This window comes from Lytechinus pictus, chromosome 7, assembly GCF_037042905.1.
Source record: "Lytechinus pictus isolate F3 Inbred chromosome 7, Lp3.0, whole genome shotgun sequence".
In the NCBI taxonomy this organism is placed as follows: domain Eukaryota; kingdom Metazoa; phylum Echinodermata; class Echinoidea; order Temnopleuroida; family Toxopneustidae; genus Lytechinus; species Lytechinus pictus.
The window spans coordinates 40,299,884-40,326,579 of record NC_087251.1 but is presented as its reverse complement, the minus strand read 5'-3'; the positions used below and the strand labels follow the sequence as shown (position 1 = coordinate 40,326,579).

Genomic DNA, 26,696 nt, shown 5'->3' with positions numbered 1-26,696 from the left:
ATAAATTGTCATTATTGCAATAAAAAAACTTACTCTTGAACCGTTGGTGTGAGGAATTTGATGGCCCATTCATACATATCAGCTTTAGGTTTAATGACGCAGGTATCTTCCAATTGGTTGCTTAGTGTAGAAGGCTCAGTAATCTGAATGGACAAAAAAAAAAGGAGACCTTTATAAATTTGGAGTCAACTACAAACATCAAAGACCTAGTCCACCCCAACAAGAATGAGTTAACCCTAAAAAGACTGGGCTACTTTGACGCCCAAGTAGACAGGGGGCTAATTCAGCTCCCCCTTATGATCTTAAAGGACAAGTCCACCCCATCAAAAAGTTGATTTGAATAAAAAGGGAAAAAAATCCAACAAGCATAACACTTACGATTTCTTCAAAATCAGATGTAGAATAATAAAGTTATGACATTTTCTTGTATATATTTTTTCATCTTTATACTAGTATAAATGTGGGGGCGTCGTGGTTTCATGGTCAAGATACTTGTCTTTCAATCTGAAGGACGTGGGTTCGATTCCAAGCCATGGCGTGTTTTCCTTCAGCAAGAAATTTATCCCTATTAGGGTAACCTAAAATTGCATTTGTTCACCAGCAGGTACTAGGTTTGAAGACAGAAAATTTTCCTCATTTGTTATTTACCCTTTCTTGTACTTCTCTAAGTTCTCTTTACTTTTATATTTTGCTCTCTTCTAAGCGCCTCGAGCATTAAATCAAAATGGAAAAGATGTTATATAAATCATATGTATTATTATTATTGTGCTGGGTACTGGCAGCAAGTAATTCCTCAAAAAAGCTGTGCGCACCGGAATCAGTAGACTAGCTTAGCCGGGGTAACATTGGAGTGCCTTGAGCACCTAGCAAGGTGGATACGTGCGCTGTACAAATCCTAAATTATTTATTATTACTATACATCCTTCAATGAATCATTCTTTTTAATTCATTTGGGTTGCATGTGCGTATAATCAGTATGAAATAAATTATACTTTTGAAATCGTACACAGTTTGCCAAGTAACGTCTTTCATTATTCGGTACTTGCCTTGGTGGGACACATCACACTACGTTTGCCCATAGGAAGGTCGTTGAACTTGAATAACATTTGGAGGAAGTCTTCCACTGATGTTGAACCCCTCTCCGATGACAAGGGCAGATGGGATAGGTTAGAGGTCAAATGGGATGCATCCATGTAAGACGATGTGAAGACAGCTGTCAATAAATGAATTTAAATCAAAAGCTGATATTATTCGGCTGCTAAATCAAAACAAATTTATACTTGAAAATGAAAAGTAACTTCTGAGGCAGGATATATTGCATTTTTATACAACAGGTTCAGAGATGTAACCAATAGTGAATTAGTATAGTAGTCACTTGTTTATGTGCTGACCCTATTCCAAATAGATTTTTATTTTAATTGATAGGTTTAATTTGACAGGATACTTGTAACAAAATATCACTATGTAGAATCATGGGTAAGGCAATTCTTTGTACATTTATTCTATAAAATAAAACAATGAATAGATGCATGTATATCTGTTGATATAATTATTACTTCACTAAAACTAGGTGTATTATCATCAAATCTTTTGCACAGATTTGGTGAAAATTTTATGAAAAAGGGTCAAACTTTCTTTTGCTATTCAATGTTTTGTAAATTTCTTATGTACAGTATTCCATTCTGTACATTTTATTTTTATGACTGAAAGTGTTCCAAAATTAAATTTTTGATCAATCCTTAATCATGAGAAAAAAAAAATCAAATTTGCTTAGGATGTGAAATTAGCCATATTTCGTATCATTGCATTACGCAATTCAATATACATGTAGCAGCAGTACCGACCTTGAAAAATACTATAAAATGATTATTCCAAAAAGAAAACCACATTCACATGATAATAAATACTACATTCATTGACCCTAAATGACATTTGACCTTGATCATGTGACCTAAGACTTGTGCAAGATGATCAGTGATACTTGATTACGACTATGTCCACATTTCAAAAACTATATCCATATACTTTCAAATAATGATGGCCAAGTTCATTGACCTTAAATGACTTTTTACCTTGGTCATGTGACCTGAAACTCATGCAGGATATTCACTGATACTTGATTTATATAACATTACACTTATGTCCAAGTCTCATGAACTAGATCCATATACTTTCAAGTTTTGACATTAAAAAAAATAACCTCAGTTAATATTTTGTTTTGATTCCCCCAACATAATCTAAGTTCATTCATGCGAGACAAAAATTATTCATTAAAAACCTATCTATTCAAGAAAGCCAGCTTACCATCATCAATTCTCTGCCTCTTGTTTGAAGTCATGCACAAATCTTCAGTGTTGTCATTATCAATGGGCAGTTCATCCAAAATTCCTTTCTCATCTTCTGCATCAATCCAGTCTGGCAAGATGATACTGTCCTTCAAAACAAATGATGCGTGTGATTCTGAGTCAGGTGAACTAGAAGACCCCTCTTCATTAGCCTTGGACTTGCCTTCCTCACTGGAAGCAGATGTAGATCTTTGTGACATTCCCTCTGTAAGTGAACTCAGTTTCCTTTTCCCAGACCCTGTCACAGAGGAGTTATTGATGGTGAAAGTGTCCAAGTTGCGACCCTGTTGGAGCTTTTCCTGTGCAGCTAGTTCTTCTCCTAGCTGATTGTCCTCATCCTGTTGGAGAGCGGGGTGAGTTAGAGTATACGTATCTGATGTCTTGTCATGAGGGATGTCACCACTGATATTTATCTCACCATCTTTCTGATGGATTTCCTCTCCAGCAGCATTCTTTTCTTGAATCTTGAAATCATCTGTATCTCTCAAAGACTGTTCAGTATTGATCACGGCGCTGACATCAATAACCTGTGTGGTTTGTTGGGTTTTCTTCATTTCTGATTCGGTAGAAAATTGCGGTAGAATCATTTGCTCAACTTTCATTCTTGGGAATGCAACATCCGAAGTCTCAGACTGGGTCTGATTCTTTCCTGTGTCATCACATGTTGATTGGCTGAAAAGAAGTGTTTTACCCAGTACATCAGAGTTTACAGGTCTGCCTGCATGTGCATTTACGGTTAATGTTGAATTCCCGGAAAGCACACATGCTGTCGATTCCATGTTTGTAGAAGGATCTTCAGACTGAGAAATATGTGTTGGCTCCTCAGAAATATTTTTAGGAATCTTTTTTGCTTTTGACAGCGGGGGTAAGACAACCCCAACACATGTCATTTCCATGTTTGCAGTATCCTCATTATTGAAAACATGCGTTTGATCATCTCTACACGCCTTACCCTTAATCTTCGTTGACGGAAGTGCATCTATACATGTTGTCATCTCCATGTGTCCAGTGTTCTCGTCATCATATATCTTTGTATTCTCATAGTCCTGCTGCCTCATCATCTTTGGTTGAGACGTTCCATGTTCTTTATTTGTAGGAAGATCTGCGTTTTCTGAAGAGAAAATACTTGGAGGTGCACTTACACATTCAGTCATTTCCATGCACGCAGTGTCATCATTCTGCAAGATGTCCATGCCTTGCTTTCCCTTCCTTGTCCTCATCTGATAAGCCAGTCCTTCTGGTAGTTTTCTCAAGTAAGTAGTGTTTTCAAAGCATGTTGTAGTGTCTTCAGTGGCCTTATTTGTATCATTGTCCACAAGGTGAGTCAAACCTGATGCAAAAGATGAAGCATGCTCTCTTCCTGAAGAAGAGAGCCCTGCTGAGGACAGTATTTTGCTTTGGTGCTTATTCCTAAAGGAAAATGCTGAGGTGTTCACTCCACTCATGGCACAAGTCATCTCCATTGCTGCAGTGTCATCAGAGTTAAATACTCTGGTCTTGTCTTCATTGGAAGTTGCTTGTAGGATTTGAGGTTTCCCTCTTGATTGACTGCCTATGATAACAGGTTGATTCATGGCACAAGTCATCTCCATTGCTGCGGTGTCATCGGAGTTAAATACTCTGGTCTTGTCTTCATTAGAAGTTGCTTGTAGGATTTGAGGTTTCCCTCTCGACTGACTGCCTATGATAACAGGTTGATTCATGGCACAAGTCATCTCCATTGCTGCAGTGTCATCAGAGTTAAATACTCTGGTCTTGTCTACATTAGAAGTTGCTTGTAGGGTTTGAGGTTTTCCTCTTGACTGACTGCCTATGATAACAGGTTGATTCATGGCACAAGTCATCTCCATTGCTGCAGTGTCATCAGAGTTAAATACTCTGGTCTTGTCTTCATTAGAAGTTGCTTGTAGGATTTGAGGTTTCCCTCTTGACTGACTGCCTATGATTACAGGTTGATTCATGACACAAGTCATCTCCATTGCTGCAGTGTCATCAGAGTTAAATACTCTGGTCTTGTCTTCATTAGAAGTTGCTTGTAGGGTTTGAGGTTTTCCTCTTGACTGACTGCCTATGATAACAGGTTGGTTCATGGCACAAGTCATCTCCATTGCTGCAGTGTCATCCGAGTTAAATACTCTGGTCTTGTCTACATTAGAAGTTGCTTGTAGGGTTTGAGGTTTCCCTCTTGACTGACTGCCTATGATAACAGGTTGATTCATGGCACAAGTCATCTCCATTGCTGCAGTGTCATCAGAGTTAAATACTCTGGTCTTGTCTTCATTAGAAGTTGCTTGTAGGGTTTGAGGTTTCCCTCTTGACTGACTGCCTATGATAACAGGTTGATTCATGGCACAAGTCATCTCCATCGCTGCAGTGTCATCAGAGTTAAATACTCTGGTTGTGTCTTTATCATCTACGACTGTTAATTGTGGGAGTTGTCCCTTGGCCTGACTACCTGTCATCAGTGTTTGATTTATGGCACAGGTCATTTCCATATCATCTGAGTCATTGGCATCTTTTGCATAATGAGTGTGGGACACTACTTTGCTTGCGACTGACGAAGGTATCATTTTTTGTTGATGGACACTCTCAATATTTAATGCTGACCTACTTGCTCCACTCACCACACATGTCATTTCCATCATGGCAGTATCCTCTGAGGTAAAAACTCTAGTTCTGTCTTCATCTGACAATGCTGGAGCCCTTGGAAGCTCTTCTTTTACCTCATTACCTTTGATTAGGGGCTGGGTAATGGCGCAGGTCATTTCCATTTCAGCTGAATCATCTGCGGCTTGGTCAAGCACTCTGGTATGGTCTCCACCGCTTCCTTTTGCCACAACAGAAGATGAAACCACCACCTTTGGTTTTACAGCAGATACTGAATTGCCAACGCCACACATCACTTCATTTTTATCAAGTGACCTGTACATCTCTTCTTGAGCTGACCTGATCCTGATGTCTTTTGTGTAATTACTGCAAGTGGTTATATCCATTTCATCATCTTCCGTGCAGGCTTCAAGTACAGAGGATGCAGACACTGCTGATTTATCCCTACAGGTTGAATTTAACATCGATACTGTGGATGAAGAAACCTCTTGAATTGTGTCCAGGGCTATGGACTTTTGAGTATTATTTCTTGTGCTGTGCAAAACATTCATGTGGCCAGTTTTGCTATTATCTACCCCTGTTGTTTCGGCCCCACTACAATCGCTTCCAGCAATAGCATCGTCAATTCTCTGGAGGAGTCTTGCGGTGGATTCATGGGGCATGTCGGCATAATCACTTTCTGACATTTTACCAAACACCTGAGTAAAATTCAAATTGTTTCCTGTTTGATTCAAAGTCCTTCCAAGGGATTTGTTAGTGCTACATGAAATTCCTCCAAATCCCTTGAGGCACTCTGTCAGTTCCATTTTGTTTGTGTTCTCAGCATCGAAAATTCTTGTCGATTCTGCTGCTGGCCTTTCAAGCTTCTTCTGCATTGTCTCAAAACCTCCCATGCATGTGGTCATATCCATCCCATTATCATTCTCAAACCCATCTCCCTGTCCTCCAAATATTCTTGTGATGTCTCCAACCTTTTCTTTGTTTCCTTCATATCTATTTGTAATGTCACTGGGGTCGTAACAATTTGTGAACTCCATACCAGGATCCACATTCCGCGGCTGGCTTTGATGTTTCATTGAACCAAGTGCATCAGACGGGGATGGTTCTGCAGCCACAATTGCTTGCAAGAAGGTGTTCTTGAAGCTGGATCCTCTAGGTCTGTCTTCCTGATCTTCTGCCTGTTGTCTGGATGTTGATGCATTAGACCGAAATGCAGGCGCTGCAAAAGATGAATCTGCTGCAATTACAGACTTGAGGAAACTGCTTTTCACACTAATTTCATTGATATCATTCTTCCTTTGTTCCATGTTGTAATTTTGAGGACACTGGTTAAGTTGCTGAGCAGCCCTGTAACAGTTAAACAAAAAATTGAAGGTACAAAGTCAAGCGTACTCAAATTGTCCTAATTAAGCCTGAGTTGAACCAGGTGGTCACTGTGCAAATCTGTACAGACCAGTGCACCGACCAAAGAAATTAAGAAAATCACCAAAGACTGATAATATTAACCAATTTAAGACCTTCATTTCCTTATCTAGATCTGAGACTTTCACGATGCTATATAATAGCACAAAGCGGGATTTTTCAATTTTCTGGCTTGATATTATTGGTCAGTATCGTTTTTTTTTTGCTCTGTTTGGATCGCAAATGCTGCAAAGTGTTGATGCCCTCTATATTCATTAGTCGCAAACAGAACAAAATGGTGGAGCACATGCACCGGGATTATAATGATACAGGCCAATAAGTAAATTGCCCATCTCATTAGACTGTAAGGAACATTACTCAGACATTGAGACATCTAAGGGGGACATCACGTTAATGATTAATGCCTTATCCACTCTAACATCGATATACATATTTGAACACTTTTTATCTGATTATGAGACCATGGGCCCCTTGCTGGAAGAAATGCATAACTTTAAATGCAGCTCAAAAAAATCAAGTGCAACTCCCTAATGCATGCTTTTTATAGGACTGAGTCATTACATTTATTTGAAAAACGTTCAAACGCAAAAAAAACATTAACAACTTCCCCAACAGTTACTGAAATGTCACATTTCATATCTTTACATCCATGAAATGCCCTTCAATTTTCAAGATTTCCCTGGAAATAATTTGAATTAGTTGGAAACTATCATGAAAATGAAGAATATTTCCTTCTTGACTCTGAAAGATCGTACTTGGCAGTTGATGTCACACTAGATCAACTTACATGTCTACATGTGGGATCACAATAAAAACATGCCAAATTCAGGAAAAACAAATTACAAGAATCTATTAAATAGAGAATCTAAAGAACTAAACTTACATTTTGTGCCAGTGGATAAGCCAATAAAAAGTCATTGAATCATTGATATTGAACTTCATGATTGATTTGTAGTGCATTATGGGTAAAGCAAAACTTCATTCTTGACTGTTTCAGAGTGATACAATTTTTTTTCAAGTCGAGGAAATGAGCCAAAATACATAAATAGATTCAATATCAATGGTTCAAAGACTTATTCTTGGCTTATCCATTGGTATAAAATGTAAGCTTAGGTCTATAAATCAGAATCTTGTGATTTGTATAGCCAAAATTTGGCATATTTTTTATTGTGGTCTCACACGCAGTCTTTCATGATAGTTGATCTAGGGTGACATCAACTAAAAGTATGATCTTTCAGAGTCAAGAAAGAAGGGAATATTATTCATTTTCTTGATAGTTTCCAACTAAATTAAAATTATTTCAAGGAAATATGGGAAAAAGATAAACATTTCTCAGCTGTAAAATGTGAAATGAGAAATTTAATCAACATGTCAAAACAGGAAAACCTTCATACTTTTACCGGTCGTTTGAACAGCGTTTAAACGTTTCGACTCAGCCCTAGTTGTAAATGAAGTTGCATTTAATTTTCACAGTTGCAGCGGGGCAGTAAACATTCACATCACTCACTAATCGTAAAAACATGGGGTCAGGATGCTACATAAGCACTTGCCCGATGGCCCGGGGCAAGTAAAAGTTAGAGTCGGGCAAGCGTTTTGAAGTAAAGACCAAAACTACTTGCCCGAATTGGGCAAGCAAAATTCACACAGTAGAAAGCAAAATTCTCAAAGTAGAATGACCAAAATTAGGGTCAATATGATATGATATTGACCCTAATTTTGGTCATGGTAGGCAAGATAAAATCACTTTGGAAAAAGAAATGCAATAACAAGGTAGATCAGTTCATGTCAAAAGAGAGAAAAAGGTCAATGATTTATAAATTTGCAAAGCTTTCTTTTGGAGAGGTAAAACTTTTTTTTCAAGGATTTTTTCGGGCAAGTCAAATAGATTTTTGGGCAAGTATATTCCAACTATTTAAATATTTACTTGCCCGACGAGGCAGGCGCTTCTAAAAAGTTATGTAGCACCCTGATGAGGTACATGTAAAAGTTACCTTTTAAAAGGGGATCCGTACGGATCTTGCTCTACCGAGGTCATGGAATGCGCTTCCTGTTTAATGGGTCCAGACAGCAGGGTTTCCAAACCTTTATTACACACAAAACAAAATAGAGAGTAAGATGTCAGATAATAAAAGCAGATCTATGCAGTCATTTAAAAAGTCAACGAGGCCAAAGTATTCATTAATCCCAACATAGATACTAGGTATTGGTACAATAGAGAAGTCATAGGTTGTTCACTATTTGAGCATCTTTGCAGGTATGTTTGACCATGTTCATGTGATCTAAGATGTGTGCAAAACAATCATTTATACTTGATTACCCGTATGTCTCTGCTTCATGAACTAGATCCATAAACTTTCTAAGTTATGATGCCAATTCAACAAATACCCCCAACATGACCAAAGTTCAGTGACCCTAAATGACCTTTGACCTTGGTCATGTGACCTGAAACTCACACAGAATGTTCAGTGATACTTGATCACTCTTACATGTATGTCTAAGTATTAAAAACTAGATCCATAAACATTCAAAGTTATAATGGTAATTCAACAAATACCCCCAACTTGGCCAAAGTACATTGAACTTAATGACCTTTGACCTTGGTCATGTGACCTGAAACTCGCACCGGATGTTCAGTGATACTTGATTACACTTATGTTCAAGTTTTATGAACTAGCTCCATACAATTTAAAGTTACGATGGAAATGCAACAAATACCTCTAAGATGCCCAAAGTTCTTTTACCCTAAATGACCTTTGACCTTGGTCATGTGACCTGAAACTCATAGAGGATGTTCAGCAATACTTCATTATCCTTATGTGTAAGTTTCATGAGCTAGGTCCACATAGTTATGACGACATTTCAAAAAACTTAACCTTAGGTTAAGATTTCAATATTGATCGAACATGGTCAAGTTCGTTGACCCTAAATGACCATTTACCTTGATCATGTGACCTGAAACTCACACAGGATGTTCAGTAATACTTGATTACCCTTATGTCCATATACTTTCTAAGTTATGATGTCATTTCAAAAACTTAAACTTAGGTTAAGATTTGATGTTGAAGCCGCCACCGTCGGAAAAGCGGCGCCTATAGTCTAGCTCTGCTATGCAGGCGAGACAAAAATGAGTAATACCAATTGAAATACTATACCTGTAATACGATGGGCTTGATCATGATGACTCCCACTCGGTCCAGCATGGTCAGATTGAACATTTGCTCTAAAGAAACAAATCATTAAAAAACAAAAGCATGTTGTGTTATGTTCGTAAAAAAATCAAAGTGACAAGGTCAACTTCAAACTAGTGAACAAACTATGAAATAGGTGATATAATTGGAAACTAAACATGCTTGGACCTCAACAAACTGCATCATTGATTTTACTATTAAAATAAAATTATGTAAAATAATGAAGATTAAGACATTTTGCAAAATAAGTATTGTGATGATGCAGTAGCAGCTTTACTTTACAATAAAAATGTATGTATGAGATATTATGCTTAAAGGAGAATGAAACCCTTGAAACCAGCTGAATCCATATCAAAGAGAAAAATCAAAGAAACATATTGTTGAAAGTTTGAGGAAGATTGAATGAATAATAAGAAAGTTATGAGCATTCGAATATTGAGATCACTAGTGCCATGTAGATCCTCCCAACGGCAATGCGACCAAGATCTGTGATATCACACACGTACAACTCCCTCATTACTTTAGTACTTATTTCACTTATATTCTCACTTTTATAGAGTCTATCACAAGGTGGATGAGGTGTTCTCTTTATGAGATGACAAGTACAGAGGTTTCACAACATTATATCATTGATGAATCGTTTGTCATATGATTAGAATGAGCAAAAAGAGATGTTTTGGGGTATATTTTCAGTGTCCAAATGGGAGAGTTGTACGTGTGTGACATCACAGATCTTGGTCGCATTGCCAATGGGAGGATCTCCATAGCATTAGTGATCTCGACATTCAAATGCTCATAACTCTTTTATTGCTAGTCCTATTTTTCTCAAAGTTTTGTTGATCTTATTCTTTGATTTTTCTGCTTTCACAAAAGCTAATTTGCTCCAAGAGTTTCATTCTCCTTTAATGTGAATAAACCTAGAGACATTTTTAAAATCATTTTTTGCAATAAATATGTAACACAAAAGCTGACAGTGCAATGTGCCATGACTTTTTTCTTTCAAGTTTTGCAACTTTTGAAAACACATTTGTAAGTGAATGTCAGAACCAATCAACCAAACTTGCTCAAAAAGGTGAATTTGTGTACAAATCAAATGCATTTTGAGTTTTAGCCAAATTTATGTATTATCATTTCTAAATTTGATTAAACTCAACTGACTTCATCTTGTTTATGGTCAAAATAGATTTGCCATGAAAAAATAATAAACAGAAAGTTGATAAATACAGAATACATAGGAAATTTTTGAAACAATAAAATACATATTAAAGACAAAATTGTGATATTCAATTACAGTTAGGGGGCCTTATTAAATGAATTCGAACTTTTTCTTATTTTATGCATAAATTAGCACAAATAGGAAAAAGGTTTTTTCTGAAGAAGTTGATCCAACATTTTTGTAGATTATGCCATGGGTAATACTAAAATGCATGCCGATTCGCGTCACGGGTCGTGTGGTAGACAACCAAGATCGTAACAACCCCTCCCCCCCTCTTCTTCAGCGTCAACATAGCCAAGTCTTTATAGAGTTAAAAGCCAAAATACATATGCGCATTAATTGAATTTTTTATAATTTTTCGATTAAAAAAAATCCAGTACACTAAAATTAATACCTGAAAAATTATACCAAATTAAATGAGCAAAACACTGTAAATTTCATCAAACCTGATGAAAAATAATTTATTGAAAAGTTCAGCAATATTTGGAAAATATTTACTAATATCATGCAATAGTAAACTGATGCTGTCATGTCCCCACTTTTCTTTTTCTTAGTTTATTACTTCATATGAAAATTACTTCATAATTTTTACACGTGTGTGCAAAAACATGTCTCCCTTGTAACATAAGTTTCAACAATGATTATCTTACACACTAAATCAGTAAAAAAATAACTTCACATAATAAAATACAGAATAATAAGGGTTGGTTGATTTAAATCACGTTGATTTAAATCATGATTTAAATCGCCATTGAAATCACTATGATTTTTTTTAATCATTGATTTAAGTCACATTCATTGAAATGTGTACAACTGATTAAAAGTTTTTTTCATTTGTGGCATTTTTTTTTTTTTACTCAAAATATAATGATTTTATCAATCTTATTGCAATGTAGCCTATAAACGGTTTAACATTTAGGCCCCTACTCCACTTTCACTTTTTTAATTTTTTTTTAATCATTGATTTTAATCACTTCCATTGAAACATGTACAATTGATTGACAATATTTTTATTTGTGGCAGTTTTATTTTTATTTTACTCAAAATAGAAAGATTTATCAACTTTATGTCATCAAAACATGAATAAATCCTTCATAAGCTGTTAACACTTAGCCCCCTACTCCACTTTCACTATGATTTTTTTTTTAAACATTGATTTAAATCACTTCCATTGAAACATGTACATGTACAATGTACAACTCCAGGTTTATTGTACTAAAAGAAATAATTCAAATAAACTTGCAACTTTTTCCCAATAAGTCACAGCTTTGTAAATCAATGCTTTAAACAATCAAAAACCTCCAACCATGGCTCAAATACCTAAGGAGGTTTAAACAAACAAAAAGAAATGTAGTTTTTTTTATCAATCACATGATTTTCAGTCCTTGGCTTGAAAATCAAGAATGTTTCTCTTTCGAGAATGTGAGTCTCTGAGTCATGGAATTCTTCCAAAGAAACTGATCCTCATTTGAATAGGAACACTAACTTTGCTGTACCAAGGCAGTTCCTCAACTTGGACCAAACCAGCCAGTAGGAGCTAAATACCCTACACGAGAGGATGCAGAAACAGCATCTTCGTCATGACTTACATATTCTATATAAATTCTATTTTGACTGGATTTAATTATGAAATACAATAAAAGTTAATAATAATTTTAGTTGTGAAATGTATGATTTTCAAAATGATTTCAGTGTAAGGTTATATTTTTGGTGATTCCACTTTGTTTTAGAAAATATTGTTTAAAAAATATAAAAAAATCCGATTCAAATTTTAAAAATCTGATCTAAATCAAATCCGATTTTTTTTTTTAATAAAAAAAAATCGCCAACCCTGGATATGATCACTTCATCAGCTTGTCATTGCATATTCATGAGGACATGCACAAAACTGTGTCATCAAAAGTGTCATAACTTTGCTATTCCTTGTCCCATTTTAATTAAGTAGAGTCTACTAGTAGACACCCGAAAAAACAAGTATTTTATATAATAAAGGTGGGCAATACAATGCATATAAAAAGGGAAAGTTTTGTAAAGTTTGTCAAAATTTTGATTGAAGTTACATGTATGATGTCTATACTTTGATGTTCATAGATCTCACTGGTCTCACCTTAAAGAAATGTATGTGTTCTAAGATTGCTTTTATGATGGTGATGTCAGATTTTATCCCTTTGAACCCTGAATTAATCATGACCCTCATCCTGAATCATTTGCAGATATCAAACTATCAGCAAAATGAAGGTGTCCATGACATTTGAAATAAACGATCTCCTATTCTCATGATTAGAGCCCAGCCATGTCAGCGGCACTTTACTACGCTTGTACCCGGCCTGACCCGGCTGATATTATCTAGCTTCCCTTACTAACAATAATCTCAAATTTTGTCTCAAAATCAATGCTTTGACGGATGTAAAATTCAACAATTGCTTATGCATAGTCCACATACGACTCGCTGTGTATTATCGCACAAACCTACTTGGTAGGGTAGTATATTTTTGTCATTTTTTATGCTAAAATCTAATAAATGAAAGCCAATCGTCAATAAAATCATAAACTGAAGATATTGACTGAATATCTCTAAAATGATGTCATTTCTACAGTTCACCTGATATCTAAAACCCTTGCATTTTGAATCACATGACTTGATGTCGGTATTCCGGCTTGTCAGGTATATGCGCATTCATTGTGAAGCCGGTATTCTGGCTTTTTGGGGTTCAAAGGGTTAAAGATATTGAATTATTTTTTTTTAGATAATGACAGTCTGCACAGTATGGACACATGTAAATTTTGAAAAAATGCCATAAGGTTGCAATAAAAAATGATCGATGGCTGTTGCAGAGGAAATGAGTTTTTGGATATGGATGCTGACATCAGTGAAGAAAGTGATCATAATGACAGTGATGATGACATTGATGATGATGGGGAAATATAGGGGAGCTTCAAGGAGAGCTAAGAACAAGACAAAGGACCCGTTGATGAAAAGGGACGAGATCAAATAATGCAGCATTGGCTCCCTTGCAGTGCCACCGCATCTGTCAGCATATATGTACAGAGTACAGGCCCGCAATAACTGTTCACTATAGTGTTTGAAGATGTCAAAATGGGGAATCGAATATCCAATTTCATAGGAAAAGAAATTGAAAAAATCTGAAGGTAAAACAAATCGGCAAGGGGAATGCATGCGCATGGAGTAGGTCCATTGTGTATTGTGTGACGTCATCATTGAGACTTAGCAATCGCTTATTGTCTGTATTCAGGGGACTGAGAAAGGTCTCTAATAATTGAATTTCTTGCTTTTCCATGACATCTATAAGACTTTTTAGGTACATATTTGTGTATAACAAGATAAGACCTTTCCATCCATACATAACTTGTCTATAATTATCACTTAGTGTGAATTTTCTTTGGGTGGCTACCCTACTTAAAATTGTCACTGTTTTTAATGTTTGTCTAATTTTACTTTATCTGTTCAAATCACATAATGTTCATACTGAATTACCCCATCTAATTCAGAGAAGAAATAAAAGATGAAAACAATTTCCATTTTAGTTGGGGCTATGAAATCAATGTTTTTTCATATTTTTGCAAGGTCCAATTTCAGGAATTGGACCATGCCAAACAAAAAGCCTTTAGATATAATGTATAAAGTGATATATACTTACTGTTCATTGGCTGGTAATTCCTGATGTGTCGTATCATCTTGAGAATCATTCCATGGGCCTAATTCTTTTCTGTCAGAATCTTTCAGAAATTCTCTGGGAACGTAACAGTACAATACAGTATGTCATTTAAAACAAATTGTGATCAAACTTTGTGTATACTCTGCATCATTGCATCTGTGTAACAATCCAAAACAGATTCGGTGCCAAACGTTCACAAAGCACACATGACTGAGTAACATTGAATTCCCATAGTCAGACACCAGCTTATTCCAAAAATGCCAACAGTAAAGGGCTTTCCTTGCGTGTTTTTCAACAATCAGTCAAATAGGTAGAAATTGAGCATGTTTTCACGCAACTTTTTCTTGACCATGTTAATTCACATTTTACGTATAAGACCTCATATGAAAGAGGAAAAGATGGATATATAAGTTATGAACATTGTTTTCTTTAATAGATAGCGGTAAAAAACAAAAGAGAATTCACTCCAAATCATAATTTGCTTGTGAAAATGATAATTTGGTAGCAACAGTTTCCATGTTCTAACTCAGTCATGCATGCATATTGAACGTTGAGATGGGTTTCAAATGAAAGAAGAGAAGCATATCTTTATGATCATGATACTGATAGCAAAAAAATACATTGAATTTGTTTTTTTCTGGGATGCACTGCATATAATATGACACTATGCTTTCCAAACTTATCATCATTGTTACTATTACTTATACTGTGATTTTCCAATCAGGCCCAAGTGCTAAGAATTAAATTGAGTACAATTATATAATGGAAATGGGCGGGCCACCTTGCCAGATCACATGACAATAGATGGACCAAACGCATCGCAGAATGGAAACCATGGCTCGGATCACAAAATCGGGGGAGACAAAATTGAGATGGAGTGACAAGCTCACAAAGTTCATTGGCACAAAGGGCTTAAATCCAATATGGAATTCACCCTTGAATGAGAGATTTTTTTTAGTCTTTGTCCTGCAATGTTTCATTATTTTTCTTTTCTTCTCATTTCCTTGATTTTGTGCAATAATTCTTGTAAATATTGTGATTTTCTTCAACTTTTTCAATAAAACAGAAAATATGAAAAAAGATCATTGGCACAAAGTGGATTGCATCAGCACAAGGCAAGCACCTTTGGCACCAACTTGAGGAGGCCTTCGACTTGTAGTGGGCTGAATATGGCTGATATGATGATGATAATGATATAATCTTGGAATACACAATGACTCTATTTAAACTAAAAATGATGACTTACTTGACTTGGTAGGTCTCTGCAAAACTCACTCTCCTAGAGGACCTCCGCTTCTTTTTCTCTATCCTGATGAGAATTCATAACGTTGATTACAACATAGTCATGTGACTGAATGTAAGTTTTGTTCACATATATGCCTATCTCAAGCCCCCCCCCCCCTCTTACCCCTTACACTTGTTACGTTTGCAATCAAAGTGGTAAATTTTGAGGATTACTCTGTCCTTGGTAATAAGAAATATTTCGACCCTTTCTCAATTCAAGAGCACTTAATTAAAACTAACATTTTCATTTCATAACACAACAGCCAACAGGTATCGGTCGACTATTTGCTATTTAGATGTATACAAAGCTGAAATGATTTGTAATATAAAACACAAACAAAATTGGAATTTTTTACCAAACAATTAAATCATGAAAATTGTTAATACAGGAGACTGCCATCGAGAGTGGGTTGCCTAGTGTCCTATGGCGGTCTCAAATTCTCTTTAGTCATTTTACAAGAAAATATTGAAAATATTATGGTCATAGCATAGTCATTGTATATGTATTCTGCTATAAACTTACAGATCTAGATGGACTGTTTCATCAGTCGGTAGTTCATTCACGTTTGGGTTCAAATCAGACAATGCAGTCCTTGATGGTGACACGGTCTTCAGTATCTATATGAAAGAAGCAGAAGGGTAAACAAAAATGAAAGGACTACATTTCATGACAAAACTTTCATAACTGGTACAAGCTTGTTCTTCACAACTACATGCACAGATTACCATTTGCTCTCTTAACCCTAATTTAACTGGGCTATTTCAGACCAGGTTTTTTTCTTGGGGGGGGGGGTGAAATTGACCTCCCTTCATAATTAGTTTCCTATGTATGTTGCTGTTTTGTTCATTGTATGAATCTTTGTTTTTTCAACGTTTTGATTTGTATTGCTTTTCCTTTGAACTTTGTCGGGGACTCTTTTGCATCATAAACAGCATGAAATCAGGGTGCTACATAAGCACTTGCCCGATTGCCCGGAGCAAGCAAAAGTTATAGTCGGGCAAGTGTTTTGAAGTAAAGACCAAAACTACTTGCCCGAATTGGGCAAGCAAAATTCTCACAGTAGAATTCGAAAATTAGGGTCGATATGATATACCCACCCTAAATTTGGTCATGGCGGGCAAGATAAAATCACTTTGTAAAAGAAATGCAAGAACAAGGTACATCAGTTCATGTCAAAAGAGAGAAAAAAGGTCAATGGTTTCTAAAACCATAATATTTTCTTTTAAAGAAGTACAACTTTTTTTCAAGGATTTTTTCGGGCAAGTGAAATATATTTTCGGGCAAGTATATTCCAACTATTTAAAAATTTACTTGCCCAACAGGGCAAGTGCATCTAGAAAGTAATGTAACACCCTGATGAAATATCTCCATTTAAACAAACAAAAGTAAATATAATCATATATTTAGGATTTTTGGTTAAAAACACAATATAAATTGATTTTGTACACAAAATCAAGTTATTAGCAATTACTGGTCCGACGTGAACTTACAAATTGCCACACAATTTTGTCTCAAACAATGCACAATATTTTGAAAGTAAAAAGTCAGCAAGTGGTACAGTAAAAAATTGGCACTCTGTGCAAATTGAGCCCCCCCCCCTCCAGTTACATAAGGGTTAACAGAGAGACATGTAGATGATTATCTAAAAGGAGCTGGATCGTCTAATCACTTTAATGAGAAATTTTCATTTCTCAACTTTCTATATTTAGGGCATGGCCACTTTTCTATTGGGCACATTCAGTAAAATTGGGGGGAAATAAAGGGGGCACAGCAAGTCTCCATGGCCAATCAAAAGGGTATTCATAGCTGTGGCCTTGGATTATTCAAAAGCCCTGAATATCAAGTGTGGAAACTTGGAAAGAGAATAAAATGAGAGTAATCACTTTCTATTGCATGCAAAAGTTGGAAAAATATCAACACAAATTATTACTTACCATAACTCAAGTATATTTTACTATCTACATACCCTAATAAGAGTAGAATAGCAGATCCATGTTGTTCAAGATCACTTTGTGGAAAGTAAACACTATTCCTTGCTGGTTCATGGTTATACAAACTATATCTGACCTAAGTAGACATACAGGGGGGTGTTTCACAAAGATTTAAGTACGACTCAAATCACTCTTAAATGCCGATGCATATATGATATGCAACAAGAAATCTTATCGATAAATATGCAGCTGTATGCATCCTCTTGGCATGATCTAACCAATTGCGGCCATGGCTATTTTTTAACTTATAAAACGGATGCAAATAGACATTTAAGTGTGACTCTAAGTCATACATGTAGTTATATCTTTGTGAAACACCCCCCAGTAGATCCATTTCCAAACACTTTCTAAGAAAAATGATTGGCCAAATTTATTGTTAAAAAGGAAGGCAATAGATACTTACAGAAGACAGAGATTTCCTTTTCCTACTAGCCATTGTGCTGTGAATAAAAATATTGATAAGAAAGCATTAATATTGAAAATGTCAAAATCAGACTAACATGTTAAAACAAGAAATTTGAGGCGTGCTAAAATTTTGAATATTTCCAAAGACTCGCTCGGTGGCAGTACATGCTAAATGTAAAACACTGCATGGTTTCAAATTCAATTGTCATGTAGACCGATCTTCCTAACATCTGTTTGCCATGACTGAAGTCATGATGGCAGTGTTACATTCAGGAAAATTATTACCACCTTTTCTGTATACAGTGACAATGTCACTGAATTACTAAAATTCAATAATTTGAATGATAATTTGATATTAATAATTTTAATTTGTGATGAGGACGAATAAGTTGGTCTGTCGTAATTTTTCATTCAATGTTGATGGATGTAATATAAAATGGATTTTGTATGATCTTGATCGTATTTATCATAGAAATCATGGGAATAAATTTTGATCCTGACAAAACTGATCATTAAAATGGTGATTTAATAATCATTATGATTATGATGATGAATATGTTTACATGAGGCACATACTACACTGTGAAAATTTCCAGAAAAAGAAGACAATTTTACCCAAAATGATTGGCTGGAAATTGCACAATGCAAGGCACCATAACTTTCACAGCAGTGGGATTTTCGCTATGTTGTTGTCAAAATTGAAAAATATTCCAAGTTATTTGTAGAGAATTGTTTCGGCTGTAACAACTTATCGAAGAAAACCAACCAATAATAGAGAGATATCACCAAAATTGCATAAATACTATGTCATTTGGACTTGGTGAAAATGTGTATTTTTTGTTCGGACTTGGGGATATTTTGCTCACATAGTATGTATATTCTTTTCTCTTTTTGGCCTTTTTTTGCTTGTCAAATTTTACGGGGGACAAAATGACTTTCGATCATTTTTAGTGACAACCTTTTTATTTGGGGGGGTCGGGGGCTTGCCAAATATTACGCAGGACAAAATTACCTTCTTTTTTAGTGGCTTGCAACCTTTCTTTATTATTATTTGTCAAATTTTACGCGAGACAAAATAACCGTTGATCATTAATAGTTAGACCTATTTTCATTTTTTTTTTGGGGGGTTGCCAAATTTTACATGGGACAAAATGACCTTCATTTTTTTTAGTGATAACCTTTTTTTTTGGGGGGGGGGGGCTTGCCAAATGTTACACGACCAAAATGACTTTCATTTTTAGTGACCATCTTTTTTTTAACTTGTCAAATTTTAATAATAATTATTATTGTAATAATTATGTACAATCAATATTTAAATTTTATTTCATAAAAAAATTTTAATCCATGATTTTTTCTTCAAAACAGCACTTCGCAATACAGCTCATCGAAGCTACGTACGTGTACGTCATATCGAAGCGGGTTCAAGGGTCAAGCCTATTGTATTGCAGTGTTTACAATATGGATGTACATGACATGACATTAAAACCAGGGAAGTGGAATTATGCGCCAGCCGAAGTAAGTCACTATTTTTTGTCCTTTTAAGTTTATTTTTTCCTGTTTTGGTGCATTTCAGGCCTAAACGAAATAATAATCTTTATCTTTTTAAATATTTTTATGAAATAAAGAAAAAATCGATGAGCCCCGTCAGGGGGATTTTGCATTGTTAACCCCCTAATGGTGGCTGCAGGATAGCGAGCCGTCTGTGTATGATGGGGGGACCTAAAGCTACATGTACGCACTTTGTTTTCAAACGAAACAAAGTTAAAAACTATGCAAATTTTAATATTTGAAGAAATTATCTTTCACTATTTTGTAATGAATATTTTTAAGATCCTTAACCAAGAAGAAAATATCACAAAACTCACTAATACGAAAATCCCGCCGTGTTTTCCAAATGCCTCTTGATTTTGCCGTCTGATATAGAATTAGAAGGGGTCCTAAACTAAAGATACGCACTCGATTTATCATGCAAATGAATTAGTAATTTCTGTGCCTCAATTTCTAAAATATGTTCGTATTAGTATAGGAAAATATGACATTAAAGTGAATATAACTCTAAAATTCCAATCATTTGTTGGTTTTCTCTGCATCCAAGGATTTATTGCAGCCTCTCTAGAAAAATTGAATAGGGATTGTTCATCACTCTCTGCCATGTCTGCAGTGCAGTCACAGCTTCACACACCCACAAAAAAGCTAGAGTGCGCATTTAATTTGCCATTGCCATGGAATTGCATGCGCAATGGAGTGGTGCATAGCTTTAGGACCCTACAATACGACGAGAAATAAAAAAAAAATAAAAATGTTATTTTAAAAAACTCCTCGAAAGACGAAACAGACGGCTGACATGGCTGACACTTTGGCACTTTTAAATTCTATAGTATTACTACTACTACTAGTCTATTGTTATTTATTTTCGCTGCTTATTTTTCTTTTGCTACATGTATACTGATTTGATGTTTGTAACCCTTTGAAAATGAATAAAACATATTTAAAGAAAGTCAAACTTTAGAGTCGTTACGTTAGGGCCGACCGCGCCCGCATCGGCATCACTCCTAGTACCAATGAGGTCCAACATTACATGTATGGACCTCATAGGCGACATCAGTAGTATTTTTGGTTAGAAATCTCTGAGAACAGGATATTTATATATTATATCACAAGTACAAGCTATATTCCTTTCTCTTATTTAAATTATAATTTTATAGTGTAAATGCATCGTTAGCAACAACAAAAAAATGAAAGAAATGAAGGGGAACTTACATTTTCACGGCTTTTTCCTGATTTTCTGGGCAGCTGCTCTTCTCTTCTGACTCGCGATCGAAGCTGATATGAAGATCACGTGATTCGCGTTCTCGTCAGCTGATCGGTTGGTTATTCTTTTCGTCAGACGTTAATAATATATATTTTATAATGCTAGCATTCATCGCTAATTTAGGTGAAAGAGATTGAAGTTAAACAGCGCCAGGTCGGAATCATAATTATTTTGGAAGAGTGTATTTATACACTCGATCTCATACCTGACGTAGACGGCGCTATTCAACAAATGCACAATCTTCAATATAAAAAATAAAACAGAAAGAACGCCTTGAACACAGGCCAAAATGCCTAACGATTTCTCCGCGGCATTAACAACTATCGTAAAGGGCGCTCCATTTATCAATAAAGATGGATGCTAAGCTGTCTATGGCGACAAAATTTGCCGCAAATATTTACGAAGAATTGTGAGAAATGGTCTGAAAATGCAACAAAAGAACCGGTGAGTACCGATTAAACATTATCAATTTATTTAATAGAACATATTTAATGACTACAAATGTAACAATTTCTAGATAATATTGCTTAGTTCTAAGCTAGGGCGGCCCAAATGCGCGTGAGTGGAGTCCCAGTTTATTAGCACGGGTAAGTATTGGGGTGTCGCCTAGAGTGATCGGCATCGCTTCTCTCTAGACTCTAGTATCACTATGTTCAATCCATCCACACCATCACACACACACAAAACGCAATGGATGGGAATCGCCGGTCCCTAAACAAACGGCTACTACTGAGTAAGGCTGACGTTATCTCTTCTTCTTCTTTTTTTTGAGGAGTTATATCGGCTCAATTAGCACGAAATACGAATTCATACTATCAATTCATCTTCAATAATTCAAGATTTTGTCTTAATAATCCATTCTTCAACTTACGGAATTGTCCCTAGTCACTTGCTGGCTCGCTGTAAACCGTCGACAACACTCGACTTCAAATGCAATGCAAAACACCCGCGCGGCGCATGCGCACGCGAACAAGTATTAAGTGGAAATCCAGTGCCCCGTTTTTTCTACCTCCATGGATTGATCAATGTCATAATTTTTCGGTAATTTTTCCACAGGAAATTTGCACAATTTACTTTGTGAACAATAAGAAGCACACTAAATTTATTTAAAGGAAATAAAGAATGTGTGAATACATCGTTTCTAGAAAATTTTTTGAATAAACTCGGATCGCAACTCTTTGAAAGACGCACAAGTGGCATGAGTACTGTAAAAATAAGCAAAGATACTGCTGTAAGTCATATCATAGAGATAATGGATGAATGCCCCGATGAATGCCGGGATGAATTGAAAGGATGAATGGATGAATGAATGGATGAATGAATGAATGAATGAATGAATGAATGAATGAATGAATGAATGAATGAATGAATGGATGGATGGATGGATGGATGAAATTGAATTAAATTAAATGAATTTATGAATGGAAGAATGTAATTATTGTGTTCAGGACTCCTTATGAAATTCAGCGAGATATATAACTTTGCTCGACTCTTATTTGTTCACGGTATCATCGAAAGCACAATATATGTTTCAGAACATTTTCAAAGTGTCTGGTGTTTTTCATATGACATTTCCAAAAATTATCTTCTTGACTAAACAATACTTTTCTGTGATATTAAGAATTTCGGCTCGTGCTTCTCGCTGGCATTACAAGTATAGGCCTACGCATCTCGTTCATGATACTGCTCAGATAATACCACCCTACTTTAAGAACGACTGGGGATCCTTTCTTGTGGTAAATGGTAGATTCATTGGCGATGGTTTAGCGCGCAAGAAAGGTTCACCGTTCGTCCTTAAAGTCGCTCTTACGAACAGCTTTATGAAACGGCGCCCGGGTTTATACATGAAATTAAGAAAAAAAAACGTGTTCGCGCTTCACGGTCGCATTATTTATTAAGGCCTTATAAGAATTAGAATAAAGCTAAGAATTATGTCCTGTTCTTGTAAAGTTTTGTTTCCGGTGTGTCCCTTTCACTTTTCTTGTCATATCTTAATATTATGCAGCCTTGTTTGTCTTTTATTTGGGAGAATATGATAAAAAGCCTTATTAATATTTTACAGGCATTTATGGAAGATATGATGATTTGTATATTGTAAATATTTTGAATTTTGTATCGATACTGTATTCTTATACTAATTTATTTAATGAAACCTTCATTAACAAGCTATGTTTGTGCGCCAGAAGGTTCCCAATTCAATTCATTTCATTATGTTGTATTATTGTTCGCTTTACTTTGTAAATTTGTAAAAAAAAATTGAAATGAAATAAATTTGTTATCAATTAATCAATCAATCAGTCAATTTTTTTTCATATTCTGATAGAATATTTTAAAATTAAAATCAAGATATTTGATGAACAACATGATATTTGTTTTTCCGATGATAATAATGAAAATCAATCCTTAATATACTGATGAAATAACCATAATAATAGTACAGATGATAATGATGATGAAAATATGATAAACTAAAAATTATAATAACAATGATGATGATGATAATGACGACACAATTGCCATTCATTTTCTACTTTGAAGCCTCTATAAAGAATGGAGTGAACAGAAAGCAGATGTCAGGGTCGTGTGGTCCGACATTGGACTCATAACCGCAAGGTTGTGAGTTCGAATCCCCACTCTGCCATTGTCTCCCAAGAGTAATACTAATATCTGTGGTTTATGTGGTTTATAAGGTCAGCCTGACTGATTAACTTAGACGTCATTCCTATAGGTAATTGGTTATATACCAGCTTGGCGTTTACCAGCAAGTTTGTCCGATATTGTTCAAACCATCACCTATCAACTTATCTGATTTTTCTTTTTCCTCTATAAACAAGTTTTTATTTGGGTTGGATTTCCCTTTAATAGAGTAGAGTTGCTCTTGAAACTGATCATTCACCCGGGTGATTCACATATGTCACTACCAAATATTAATAATCATAAAATTCTCTTCACTGCCTCCACAATGTCCACCTACATTATTCACCTTTCATAATCAGGGTATGTTATCGTTTTGTACTTTTGGTATTAACAATAATCATGATAATCATTCACCGCCCCATTTCCTTTCAGCGTGTTAAAGTTCGCGGTGAGATTCAATTTTCTGATATGATTCCTCGGTACGATCTGAATAATAGACTGTGTAACAAATATGTCATTCTTTACAAAATGTTGAAACTTGCTCTCAAAAGTACTCAAATTTCATTCAATACTGAATTGGATAGCTTGCAAGTTTATTGCGATTGTAAATATCGCTAAGTATTTATTGTGGTATCGGAGCTGTATATTTTTGTGGACACATATTTTATTAAGGAATATTGCTAACAAAATTATCTAAAATGAGCACAACATCTTTTACTATAAAAGAATAATGTGACCCAGCTTGATTTCCTTTTTCAATGTAAAGATTAATTTTTAGCTAAGATAAACACTCTTATTCATAGCTTACGGCAAGGTCAGTCTGGAAACTTTATTAATGATCGACATAGCTTATTTCATGCGTATAATATATAGTGGGTTTTTTTAATAATAAATTCAATTGATCAAATCCAGATACAAAATACCGTGTGAGAAAAAAAAACTGACACCTCAAAAAAACAAATTTTAGGAAAAAATATGTAATGAACGCATAATAATTATATATGGCTGGAAATAGTATTTTCTCCAAATTAATTTGATACCATATTTTAATGTATGTGGTATATGTCTCCACGCTTGGATAATCAGTGAAGAGTTTGGTTGCAGAAGGGGTTAGGTCCATTTTGGACCATTCCGAGAAAAAACATATTTTTTATTCTCACTTATTGCAATATTCTTATGAGAAACTAAATTGTCATGATGTACTACCCTATCAGGTGCACATAACATTGGGTATAAAGAAATCTACCTATTTTCAAGTTTTTTCTATATATTTTTTTTTAATTATCATTGTGGACTTATTCCCTTTTACAAGCAAACTAAAATGAATCCAATCTCTTTTGATTAAAAAAGGTAATTTTCTTTGCCACTTTTATTCACGTTTTCATTTGAATTTCAAATTTTCTTTGGTATCATCCGAGCGACTAAAAATTTAGAGGTTTTGAGACTGAAAAACAATAAAATTTATGAAAAATAGACCAATTGGCGAAGGCTGGAACCGCCACTGTTTACCCCCTCCCCCTTCCTGCTTAGCATGCAATGTCTTATCTTGAATGTATAGCCTTATTGAAGAGTGATTATAGAAACGAAATACCTATCATTTGCAATGAAAATCAGCGAAGCGAATGTTTCTCAATCAAAACCACTTTTCTTCCAACTCCCTGTTTATTTTCTTCAGAAAGATACTTTGCTTTCAAGTGAATGTTTTCCGTCGTAACCACTTTTCTTCCATCCCTCTATTTAATTCTTTGAGAAAGATACTTTGCTTTCAATCACTGTCAATCCTTGAAAGGTGGAGGTTTAGTCTATCTATTCTTTAATTGTTTGCGCTAAACTCAAGTGAATACACAAAAGAGCGATATAACAGGCCCTAATGAGTTCAGTTTGTCCGCTCGCAGCTCTCACCCAGATTTTTCACAAGCAGTTCCCCTTCCATTGTCGGTGGATCAATTAGCCGTCTTATCTGTCAGGAGTAGAAAGTAGAAGAGTTGCTTTTACCTTTTCATCTCGCCATGTCGGTACACAAAGTTAAGTCACGTGATGCGTACAGGTAGGATTTCTCCCGTTCAGCATCCCTTGATCTCGAAACTTAGACTTCTGTGATATCGTGACTTATCAATACCAACCTACTGACTGTGTAGCCTACAGGGATGAGTCACGTTCTGCAATTCGTCTTTGACTATCAGAACCAATATTCATTGCAATCCCTTCTATCTATTTATCAACAAAGTGCCCAATAATGTAGGCAAACATCAGGTTTCCATTAATTATGTTACTTGTAGTGAGATAGGAAATGAAAATTTGATTGAATATCTGTTTGACATAAAGTAGGCCTAACGTTTCCAGTTTTGCATGATTGGCTCTTGTTATGACTATTATGATAATTACAATTTCATCGTTTTTCTTACTTCTAAAAAGACATGAACAATCATTAGGATGAATAAAGCTCCATGGCAGCTGGGAAGCGGGGGTGCTGGGGGTGTTGCTAACACCCCCCAAATTTACCTTGGGGGTGCTGCGTGTATTATTCTCTATAGGCAGCACCCTCCAGTATTTTGGAAATTGTATTAAAAAATGGAACAGTGCAACAGAAATTACCTTAATTTTTTGCTTTTCAAACTTACATCAGCACCCCCCACAAAAAAAAAAATCGTTCCCAGACCCCTGTAAAGCTCCCTTTTAGACATGGGAATAAATTTGTTACAGGCCTCATTGAGTCAACATCTGATCGACATCATCATTAACATAATCGTGTATGTGTAACTCCAAAAAAGATATTGGAACGCCATTTATATCAGGCGCTTAATTCATATTCGGCAGCTCCAGTGTTCTTCTTTCGAACGAAGCCTTCAATGTGGGTATATTTCAACAATATAATTTAGAAGTGGAGGGAGATCGTGACAACATGAAAGCACAGATCACGGATATTGATGAGAAATTATTTGATTACGTGACAGGGTCGGCTTTGCTGCTTGAACATTATCAATATTACACAAAATAAGCAATAAAACTGCGAATTCACACTACATGATAAGTGCTTTCTCAAATCCTTCTCTTTGAATATGCGACTCTTTTTTATGCGCTCACTGATGCAAAGTGAGCTCACCTCAAAAT

General features: G+C 35.5%; 1 protein-coding gene across 3 annotated transcripts in view; it reads right to left on the bottom strand.

Annotated features, from left to right (window-relative positions):
- LOC129264423 (uncharacterized) overlaps positions 1-21,907 on the bottom strand; it is a 40,975-nt gene extending 19,068 nt beyond the window's left edge. For 2 of the 3 annotated variants that reach the window (XR_010294221.1, XM_064102675.1), the window contains exons 1-10: positions 21,820-21,907; positions 18,135-18,171; positions 16,263-16,357; positions 15,702-15,764; positions 14,438-14,530; positions 9,527-9,594; positions 8,366-8,456; positions 2,305-6,299; positions 1,047-1,213; positions 34-143 (exon numbers count right to left, since the gene is read on the bottom strand). Coding sequence is in view for 2 of the 3 variants with exons in the window: in XM_064102675.1 (XP_063958745.1) it covers positions 34-143; positions 1,047-1,213; positions 2,305-6,299; positions 8,366-8,456; positions 9,527-9,594; positions 14,438-14,530; positions 15,702-15,764; positions 16,263-16,357; positions 18,135-18,167 (4,715 nt within the window). In the remaining variant the exon portion in view is untranslated. Of the gene's footprint in view, positions 1-33; positions 144-1,046; positions 1,214-2,304; positions 6,300-8,365; positions 8,457-9,526; positions 9,595-14,437; positions 14,531-15,701; positions 15,765-16,262; positions 16,358-18,134; positions 18,172-20,896; positions 20,933-21,819 lie in introns of those variants that run through there. The other variant, XM_064102677.1, reaches the window with a different exon arrangement.
- Positions 21,908-26,696: the final 4,789 nt, after the last annotated feature.